At 37.4% G+C, this 11286-nt stretch overlaps 1 protein-coding gene across 1 annotated transcript; it reads right to left on the bottom strand.

Moving 5' to 3' along the window:
• Nucleotides 1–7933: 7933 nt before the first annotated feature.
• Nucleotides 7934–10077, bottom strand: LOC100670435 (olfactory receptor 5W2-like). Its single transcript, XM_003412063.3, has one exon. It carries the CDS (start codon nt 8977–8979, stop codon nt 8044–8046), a length of 936 nt encoding a protein of 311 aa, XP_003412111.2. The 5' UTR covers nt 8980–10077; the 3' UTR covers nt 7934–8043.
• Between the last annotated feature and the right edge of the window lie 1209 nt (nt 10078–11286).

The following is an 11286-nucleotide window of genomic DNA, read 5'->3' as shown; positions in this document are numbered from 1 at the left end:
TTGGCTGGGTTTTCATTAAAATGCTAATCTAAGATTAACATTTAAGATAAAAAATGCACCAAATTCCATGAGTTAAAAGTTTTACACACAGTATTATCTGCCCCAGTCTCCATATTCACCAGCACCAGTTGCTGTCCAGTCAACTACAACTCACGGTGATCCCATGTATATCAGAGTAGAACTACTCCACAGGGGTTTCTTTCTTTTCTTTCTTAAATTGTGCTTTAAGTGAACCTTTACAGAGCAAATTAGATTTTCGTTCAATGATTTATACACAAATTGTTTTGAGACATTCGTTGTAATCCCCGCGATGTGTCAACGCTCTCCCCTACCACACCCCAGTTCTCCATTTCCATTCATCCATTTCCTGTCCCTTCTTGCCTTCTCACCATTGCTTTTGGGCAGGTGCTGCCCTGTGGTCTCATATACATGTTGAACTAAGAAACATGTTCCTCATGTGTGCTACTGTTTGTTTTATAACAAAAAATCAAACCAAATCCATTGCTGTTGAGCTGATTCTGACACATAAAGGTTAGCTGAAGGGTGAACTTCTGTAGGCATCAGTCCTGAGTTATGAGGGTGTCTGGGAGCCACAGTCTTTCTTGGGGGCTCTTCCGGTCTCCATAAGACCAGTAAGTCTGATCATAATTTTTTGTGTGAATTTGAATTTTGTTTCTCCTGGTCTGTCTGGGACCCTCTGTTGTGAACCCTGTAAGAGCAGTTGGTGATGGTAGCCAGGCACCATCTAGTTCTTCTGGGCTCAGGCTGATGGAACTTGTGATATTCATGATTCATTAGTCCTTTGGACTAGTGTTTCCCCTGTATCTTTGGTTTTCTTCATCTCCTTTGGTCCAAAAGTGATAGGACCAGTAGATATATCTTAGATGGCCTCTGGCAAGCTTTTAAGACCAGATGCTACTCACTGTATTTGGATGTAGAACATTGTCTTTATGAACTTTCTTATGCCAATTGACTTAATGGCCCCCACCACCATGATCCCCAGCCCTCCGCCCCAGTAACTCAGTCCGTCAGGGTATTTGGATGTGTCTATGAAGCTTCTATGACTTTGCCTTGGTCAGGTTGTGCTGACTTCCTCTATATTGTGAACTTCTTTCCCTTCACCACAGTCAACACTTATCTATTATCTAATTAATGGTTTCCTTTCCTCGACCCTTCCCTCCTTTGTAATCATCAAAGATTTTTTCTTTCGGTGTGTAAACTTTTTCTTGAGCTTTTCTAATAGTGATGTCGTACAGTATTTATTTTTTCGTGATTCACTTATTTCACTCAGCATAATGCTTTCCAGATTTATCCATGTTATGAGATATTTCACATATTCATCATTGTTCTTTATCATTGCATAGTATTCCATTGTGTGCATGTACCATAATTTATCTGTTCATCTATTGATGGACAACTAGGTTGTTTCCATTTTTGCTATTGTGATTAATGCTGCAGTGAACATGGGTGTGCACATGTCTATTTGTGTGATGGCTCTTATTTCTCTAGGATATATTCCTAGAAATGGGATGGCTGGATCATATGATATTTCTATTTCTAGCTTTTAAGGAAGTGCCATATTGTTTTCCATAGTGGTTGGATCATTTTACTTTCTCACTAGCAGTGAATAAGAGTTCCAATCTCCCCATAACCTCTCCAACACTTGTTATTTTCTTTTTTTGTGATTAATGCCAGTAATTTCGTGGTGAAATGGTATCTCAATGGAGTTTTGACTTGCACTTTTCTAATGGCTATTGACCTCAATCATTTCCTCATGTGTCTGTTAGCAATTGGAGTGTCTTCTTTGTTGAAGTGTTTTTCATATCATTTTATAATTGGATTACTTGGCTTTTTGTTGTTGAAGTGTTGCAGTATCTTGTTGATTTTAGAGATTACACCCTTATGGAATATGTCCAATTTTTTTTTTTTTCTCAGTCAATAGATTCTCTTTTTACTCTTTTGGTGAAACCTTTTGATGAGCCTAAGTGTTCAATTTTTAGAAGTTCCCAGTTATCTAGTTTATCTTCTAGTGCTTGTGCATTTTTAGTTATAGTTTCTACCCTATTTATGGCATATATTGGGGCCCCTAGCATTGTCCCTATTTTTTATTCCATCATCTTTATGGTTTTAGGTTTTATATTTAGGTCTTGATCCATTTTGAGTTAGTTTTTGTGTATAATGTGATATATGGGTCCTCTTTCAATTTTATGGATGAATGTCCAATTGTTTGCCAGCACCATTTGTTAATGAGTTGTCTTTTCCCCATTTAATGGACTTTGGGATAACCATAAAGAAAAAACAAACCTGTTGCCATTGAGTCAACTCATAGGGACCCTATAGGACAGAGTAGAACTGCACCATACAGTTTCCAAGGAGTGCCTGGTGAATTCAAACTGCCGACCTTTGGTTAGCAGCCATAGCACTTTACCACTATGCCTGGGCTTTCAACTCTTTGCATTGGTCTATGTGTCTGTCATTGTACCACTATCAGGCTGTTTTGGCAGCAGTGACTGTAGAGTAGGTTCTGACATCAGGTAGTGTGCAGCCTCCTACTTTGTTCTTTTCCAGTAAAGCTTTGCTCTCTCAGGACCTCTTTCCTTTCTATATAAAGTTAGTGATTAGTTTTTCCATCTCATTAAAAAATGCTGTTGGTATTTAGATTGGAAATGCATTACATCTGTAAATCACATTGGGCAGAATTGACATTTCCATAATGTTGAGTCTTCCTATATATGAGCGTGGTATGTTATTTCATTTATGTAGGTCTTTTTGTTTGTTTGTTTGTTTTTGCTATAGTGTTTTTGTAGTTTTCTTTGTATAGTTCTTTTACATTCCTGGTCAGAATTATTCCTAAGTATTTTATTTTTGTGGGGCTATTACAAATTGTATTATTTTTCTTAATTTCTTTTTTAATGTTCTCTTTGTTGGTGTGTAGGAATTTAAATGATTTTTGTGTACTAGTCTTGTATCCTGCTATTCTGATGAATCTTTTTGTTAGTTGCAGTAGTTTTCTTGTGGAGTCTTTGGGGTTCTCTTTGTATAGGATCATATCATCTGCAAATATGGATAGTTTTACTTCTTCCTTTCCAATTTGGATGGCCTTTTATTATGATTTTTTTCCTTGCCTTATTGCTCTAGCTAGGACTTCAGCACAATGTTATATAGGAAAAAACATAGGGAAGCCATCCAGGCCAGGCTTTTTTTGGAGGGGAGATTTTGTTTTGTTTTGTTCTTTTCATTACCTCTGAAATCTCTTGTTATATGTCCAGTTATACGTCTTGTTACACGTTTGTGTTAGTTTAGGTAGGTAGTGTGTTTTTAGAAATTTGTCCATTTCTTCTAGGTTCTCAAATTTGTTGGAGCATAGTTTTTTATAGTACTCTGTTATGATCCCTTTTATTTCAGCTGGGTCTGAAAACAAACAAATAAATAAATTAATTAAATAACTGGCAGTGAGGTAGGGGCCAATGACAGGGGGTGGGGAGTACTCGAGGCCTGATTGGAAGGGGTATGTGATGTGCGGAGCTAGGTGGGAGGGAGAAAGAAAAGAATGAAGAGAGATAAACTAAAGAAAGAAAAAAGAAATGACAGTGTGGTGGGAAACAATGGGTAGTGATAGGGAGGCACTGAGGTTTCTCCTGGTAGGATGGGATGGAAGTGGCATATGGGGCTAGGTAGGAGGAAGAAAGAAACTGAAAAAAGAGAAATAGAGAAAAGGAAAAAATGGTGACATGACAGGAGCTGATGGGTGGAGGTGGGGAAGACCTGGGGAGGCTATGTATTGGTGGCTGTCTAGCTGAGTAGTTCAGCACGGACCACTGAGAAGGTTCAGAGGTGATGCATGGGAAGAAAGGGAAAAAGAAGAAAAAAATTTACATATGATGCTGAAGGAACCATTCTTTGTTGGGGGGTGAAAGCTGAGTGGCAGTGGGCTGGTGTCTGTCTTGCTGGACAGTGAGGGGCAGAGACGGTACATAGGTCTAGGTAAGAAGGAGAGTGAAAAGGAAGAAAGAGAAAGAAAAAAGATGGCTCATTGGGAGATAACTGGTGGGAGTGGGGGCCTGAGGGCCAGTTGGAAAGGAGGAGTTTTGATGTGTGTAGCTAGGTGGGAGAAAGAAAAGAAAAAAAAGAAGAGAGAGCAAAAAAAGCAATAAAATAAAATAAAAATGGCAGCTTAGTGGAAGCCAGCACCTGGGGTCGGGACATACACGGGGAGGCCTGTGACAGTGGCTCTCTTAATGAGTGGTGAGGCACAGTCTGTGGAGAAGGGGTAGAGGCAGCACACAGGGCTAGATGGGAAGGAGAAAGAAAATAAAGGAATGGAAAGAGAGAGAAAAAGAAAAAAAGAATACAGCATGGAGCGAGCTGGTCAGTGAAGGTGTGGTAGAACTGGAGTGGCTGTAAGCTGGTGTCTGTCTTGCAGGGCAGTGCAACATGGCTCATTGGGAAGGGGCATAGGTGGCATATGGGATTAGGTGGAAGGGAGAACGAAAAAGAAGAAAGAGAAACAGAGAGAAAAAAAACGGCACTGAGGGAGCCCGCTGGTAGGGTTGTGGCAGATCTAGGATGGGTACAAGCTGGTGTTTCTCCAGCCAGGCAGTGCAGCATGGCTTGTAAGGATGGGGTGAAAGCAGTATAGAGAGCTATATGGGAGAGAGAAAGAAAAGGAAAGAGAAAAAAATGTGCCGAAGGAGCCAGCTGGTGTGGGCAGGAAAACCCAGGGGAGCAGGGAAGTGCTATCTCTCCGACTGGGTGATAGTGCCCTTTTGGGAAGCAGTGGAGGCAGTGGACAAGACAGAAGGATGAGGGGTGAGAAGCCATATTTCTTTGGCTACGTGGTGCTTTGTCTCCTGTTGGAAGGTTAGTGATTTTACAAATCAGTTTATTCCATTTAGACACTCTTTTCTTGAGCTTAAAATGCTTATGAATGAAGTTAAAATACTATTTTTATAATTAGGATTCATCATCATGTATCTCTTATACTTAGTTTTTCCTGTCTTTGCTGCAGAAGAACAGCATGGTGCTTCTGTTTGTAGCACCATATTGGCGCCACCTCTGTCGTTCTAATTTTAGCCATTATGTAGAGTATGTCACTTTATTCATGATTTAGGAGATTTATACTCAATTTTATGAAGTGTCTATTAAAATAAAAATGCAGGTAAGAGAGCAGTTAGACAAGTCCATCTTAGTGGTACCGGGTATCATTCATGTCATGCTATCTTACTGTCATCATTGCCACTTCCATTTCAGGTAAAACTGGTCTAGAGTCATAGCACAGTCCTTTGGATAAATATCATACCACCCATCTGTTATTTTATTTTATTTTTTCCTTTAAAATAAGTTTAGACAGCAATAGAATCATGTGTATATAGACACAGAATATGCCAGCTGGAAAACACAAAAAGATTATCTAGTTAGGGCCTCTCTATTCACAGGGAGGGAACTGAAGCTCAAAGAAAAAAGTGATTTGTTAAAGTCACACTTACTGTAAATTTAGAGTAGAGACTCAGGCCTATTTTTCCTTCTTGTTACTTCCCTAGTTCATAACACATTTGTAGAGTAGATTTAAAATGAGGTTAAAATTTGCTGCTTGTTAAGAAAGAATTCCACTGTTGGACTATTGAACATTATTACCTTGTTCAGTTTATCAGATTTTGCTAGCTAGCTTATCAACAGTATGGAGCTACTTGTTGGTATTAACATATATGTACTCTACTCTGTGACCACTTTGTTATGCATGCCTTTAGGGATACCAGAGCCTGGGCTGAAAGAGATAACAAAAATAAAAAAAGAGAGAGGGGGCTATAATATTAATTTATTATATACACAAACATTGAGAAATATCTTATTTTGATAATAATAGTTTCATGGTGGATATATGAGAAGTGTATGAGTTGGAGAGGCAGGAGTAAAGGGAAAGGAAGGTTTGAATTAGACAGAGTAGTATAAAGTATTTCAATGTTAGCTTTCCCTACAGAAGGCCAAGATAGAAGATTCTTACAGGTCATCAGTCTAAACCCCTAGATGAATCACGAATCTCTCAAGCAATGAGCCTAATGAAGGGTTATTCATCCTATACTTGCATGAATTTAGGCACAGGGGCCTTATACATTTTATACATCAGCTTATTCCACTTAGGCACTCTTCTCTTTTATTGAGCTTTGAATGCTTATGAATGAAGTTGAAATATCCTCTTTAGAATTAGAATTCATCATCATAATTACATCTGTTTATAGGGGCCGGTATGCAGATCAAATTTGCCTTAAATTCATAAAAATCACCATATGGGATAACTACGAGTTAGCTAGGTGGTATCTTTGTACCTTCTGAGATATGGGAACCCACTTAAAACCTTCTTTGCTTGAGGTTTAATATGATTCAAATGCACTCCTGCCTTGCTGCTATTTAAGATAGCAACTAGTTCATTGGTAAAATTTCCAAAATAGCGTGGATTAATTGAGAAGAGATTATGTCCAAAATAAGCACTACCCATCCTAATTTTTTTTTCTCTACCTTTACACTTACCCTACTGTGTCACAGGATCCCATAAAAACTGTCACCTTGGAGAGCAAAGGAATCACATTGTCCTTCTTGAGCTTTCCTGGAAATCTGAAATGCTTTCACTCAAAGGCGTTTTTCAGTGCAAACGAGATAGTCTTAGATACTGAATGTGATTCTGCTTGTATAATTGCTGCAAAATTTTAAGTGTCCTTGATTCTTGTGAAATCCTCCCAGCACGTGCCCATATCCTTCTTCATGAAACAACCTCATGTTCTAAGGCTTTGCCATGAGAAAAATAGAGTAGATCGATATGAAATTTTCAATTATCTTGTAAAAGGTCTTTTATTTATTTTCCAAATAATAATTTGTATTTCTTTATACTTATGGTTACCATGATTTGGAGCTGACTTGACAGCTGACAAAAACAATAAAAGTTTCATTGCTTTTAGTATTTACCACCTATTTATATAATTACTCATAAGACACAAAAACTATATTCAAGGCATATAATAGACCCTTAGGGATATTTCCTGTTTTGCCTTATAGGTAATGAACACTCAACAAAAATTAGGTGATTTCTTGTTTTATTTATATGTTTACTCAGATGTTATTTTAGTACTTGAGTAAAGGAGATACAATGTATGGTTCTTGACCTCAGAGTTTCCATAACCCCCAACTGGAGATAATGATTTGGAAAATAGAGTCATAGATTCAACAATATCCTGAGGCACATGGTGGTGTGTGAACCAAAGAAAGGGATATTTAATCAGGGGTTAGAGGATTCAAGAGGTAAGAAATGTTCCCTGAACGAACTGACTGAGTTGAGAACAGCAGTACAAGGACTTAACTTTCGCTCTCTGTAAGCTAGTTATGTTGACCTTCTTTAATTTCTGCAGAATAGCACAATCTTGTTCACTTCAAGACCTGTCCAATTGCTGGTTCAACTATTACTGCCACTAGCATCTCAGTTAACGCCTACTCATTGTTCAGATACCAGACTAAATGCCTCCCTTTCAGTGGAGGACTTATTAACTATGTGCACCAGATTTGATTAATCTGCTTTATATTTGTAATGCCCAGTCTTTCCACTTCGTGGCATTATTGTTAATAAATAACTTAAATAATTTCAATGATTAAGTTATTTAATTAATGTTTGTAATTTCTATTAGATACTTAGATTCATTGTTATAAAAATCTACTCAATTTACCATAAAATTCAAATCACATACATGTGTAATAAGCATTTAGCCAACATTTGATAAATTTTAGGAAAAGTAAATTAATGCATGACTAAAAGTTTAAATAAATAAAAACTTGACACACTAAGAAAAAATATGAAAGTTTTCCAAAAAGAAAGAATATATATACATATATATATATCAACTCAAGGCACGTAATGGTACACTGGGTATCTGATGACTGTAGGGGGTATACATGTGGGTTACAATATAAATACTTATTAGAATATACCAAATTAGTTGAAACAAATTTGATTTCCACATATTATAGTGAAACACTGTGAGAAAATACATACATAATTTTTCAATAAAACCAATTTTTATTTTTAAGTTTCTTAAGAGCCTCTTTCACATCCTTGTTCCGTAGGCTGTAAATCAAAGGGTTTAACATGGGGATGACAAGGGTATAAAACAATGAGGTCATTTTGTCTTGATCTAGAGAGTAGGCAGAACTTGGTCGGAAATACATGAAAAGTCCTGTTCCCTGGAAAATTGCAACAGCCGTTAAGTGGGAGGTGCAGGTGGAGAAAGCTTTGAACCTTCCCTCGGCAGAGCGGATCTTTAAGACTGAGAGGATGATGTAACAGTAAGAGACAAGAACCCCTGAAATGGTACTCAGTTCAATGAAGCCAAAAACAGTGAATAATGCCAACTCATTGACCTGAATATCAGAACAGGAAAGGAGGAAAAGTGGAGGTAAATCACAGAAGAAATGATTAATTTCATTTGACCCACAGAAACATAAGTGGAAAGTTAACGTGGTGTGTATCAAGGCATCCACCATGCTCACCAGGTAACCCCCAGCCATGAGCGCAGAGCACACCCTGCTGGACATGTCGACTCTATAGAGCAAGGGGTTGCTAATGGCCTTGTACCTATCAAAGGCCATCACTGCCAGCAGGAGACACTCAGAATCTGCAAAGAAACAGAAAATGAAGAATTGCAGAGCACAGCCATAGAAGGAAATTGATTTGTTTTTGGCTAAGAGGTCCACCAGCATCTTGGGTCCAACTGCTGTAGAATAGCAGAGGTCACAGAAGGAGAGGTGGCTGAGGAAAAAGTACATTGGTGTTTGAAGCTGGGAGTCCATTCTAATTAAAATGATCATTCCAAGATTTGCCACAAGAATAATGAGATAAACCACCAGAAACATGGTGAATATGGTGGCTTTGATCTCAGGCTTATTAGTAATTCCCAGGAGGTGGAACTCAGTCAAGGAGGAGCAATTTTCTCCAGCCATTCTTTTTGTTCTTGTTCTAAATGGCTACAAAAGTGGTCAAGACAATGACAGATCAGGGTTCAGCTCTGCGGGACTCCCGCAAAGTATTGTCTTTAAGGCAGAACACTTTCCGTAAATTGTCTCCTTTATCCACAGAAATGAGCCCAGGTAAATGTCAGTATTAAAGAGGCACCGTTATGTTACTGAAAAAAAACTAAAATGTTTGAAACACAAAGCTCAGGAACTTTAATCCTAAATCTCTGTCATCCTTAACGTCTGTCATTTGTACTGTCTCCTCCTGTCTGTCTCACCTGAGACAGTAGGTTTGAATAAACCTAAAGCTCATCCAGATTCAAAACGGTGTTAAAATAATAACGATAATCCGGGGCGGGAAGACAGAGCCGGAAGACACTGGCCTGGGTTCCTGGTGGGTAAAGGGAAATCCTCCGCTGGACACGAAAAAACCACCATCGTTGGATTCTTCCTGAAATATAACTGATTTTAAGGATTCAGCAACAATGAGCGATAAAAAAAATATAAATTAACAAATGAAAATTATCATGTTACTGTTTGGTCTCTGAGATCTTGAGTTTTAAATGAACAGCTAAACAGGAAAGAAACACATTTTATTCACCTTTTCTGCCACACTGCACCTCTTCTTTTCCTACTGTCTGTAACCCCGTTATATTGCTGATCTGAGACCCAAAGATAAGTCTGTAGACAAACTGAAGAGAACCGATAAAACTGGGGAAAACAGAATTTAATGCATATACTTGCATTTCTTTGGATTTTAAATTGAATATTCCAAAAAAGAAAAAGAAAATGGGGAGAAGAATAATAAATAATAACTGTTTGAGAAATATAAAGGGCTCATTTTTTATGTGTGTGTGTGGATGTGTGTGTGAATATTTATATTAATTTTTTTTTTTATGTAAAAATTGAAATGTCAATTATGGTCTTTTTTTTCCTATACGTAGTTTTTATAGTATGTGATTCATATGAACTTGAATTTATACTTACTGGTATTTTTGATATGATATCTGTTATGGTTGGAATAACACTAGAACAAATCTAAAATTCATATTTATAGTGATAGCACTTGAATAATAAAAAGTAATGATTTACTTATGAATTTTAGTTAAAATATAAATTAATGTAATATCTACCCAAACAAATGAAGTCAGTCAAATTCGCACAGCTTCAACCATGAACTATTATGGTTTTCTATAGTTTAGAGTTTATTTAACTGAATAAGTAGGTATAAAACAATTCATTTACAAATTCACCAATATTTGGTTCCAAAAAAAATATTTTTCTTCTTAGTCTTTTACTTTGGCAATTAAGAATCCTACCTGAGATGAGCATATTTTTCTTCTTCTGATTTTGGGTAGGTGAACACTAGGCAGGTCACATTTTATCTTTACTTAGTGACATTTGGGACTTAAATCTCTAAAGCCTCTGGCCTCAATTTTTTGTGTTGTACTGATTAATTAGTACAGAAGTCACTCCTGAGATTCACCCTTCAGCCAGAGATTAGACAGGCCCATAAAACAAACAATAATACTGGTAGTTCAATCATGTATGAGACTAAATGGGCACCCCAGCCGAGGGGCGAGGATGAGAAGACAGCAGAGAACAGGAAAGCTGAACACATGGAAATGGAGAACCCAATATTGAGAAGGGGAGAATGTTGTCAAGTTGGCAACCAATGTCACAAAACAGTGTGTTAATTATTTAATGAAAAACTAATTTGCTCAGTAAACCTTCATCTAAAGCACAATAAAAATAAATAAAAAGAAAAAGGAAACTTAGTTCTATTTTCTCTCCCACTCTATGTATATATATATAGTAGTGAAATTGCATATAACAAAACATACAAAAAGTCAACAATTTCCACATGTTCAAATAATGAAATTAATTACATTTTTCCAGTTGCGCAAATATTGTCACTATCCTTTTCCAAATCATTCCACCACCATTAACATAAACTCAATGCCCCCTGTCATGGACTGAATCGTGTTGCCCAAAAATATTCCTCAACTTTGCAAGCCCCTGATTCCCAGTATGGTGTGGTTGTCCACCATTTTGTGATCTGATGTGATTATTGCATGCATTGTAAATCCTCACCTCTGTGAGGTTAATAAGGCAGAATTAGAGGTAGTTATGTTAATGAATCAGGACTCTATACAGAATTAAGTTGTATCTTGAGTCAATTCCTTTTTAGATATAAAAGAGAGTTGAACAGAGAGGAGAGGGACCTAATACCTACTACCCACTGCCATCAAGTCAATAACGACCCTATAGGACAGAGCAGAGCTGCCCTATAGA

The sequence above is a fragment of the Loxodonta africana genome, chromosome 7 (assembly GCF_030014295.1).
Source record: "Loxodonta africana isolate mLoxAfr1 chromosome 7, mLoxAfr1.hap2, whole genome shotgun sequence".
Taxonomy (NCBI): Eukaryota; Metazoa; Chordata; class Mammalia; order Proboscidea; family Elephantidae; genus Loxodonta; species Loxodonta africana.
The sequence above is the reverse complement of the archived record's forward strand: the minus strand, read 5'-3'. Positions and strand labels throughout refer to the sequence as shown.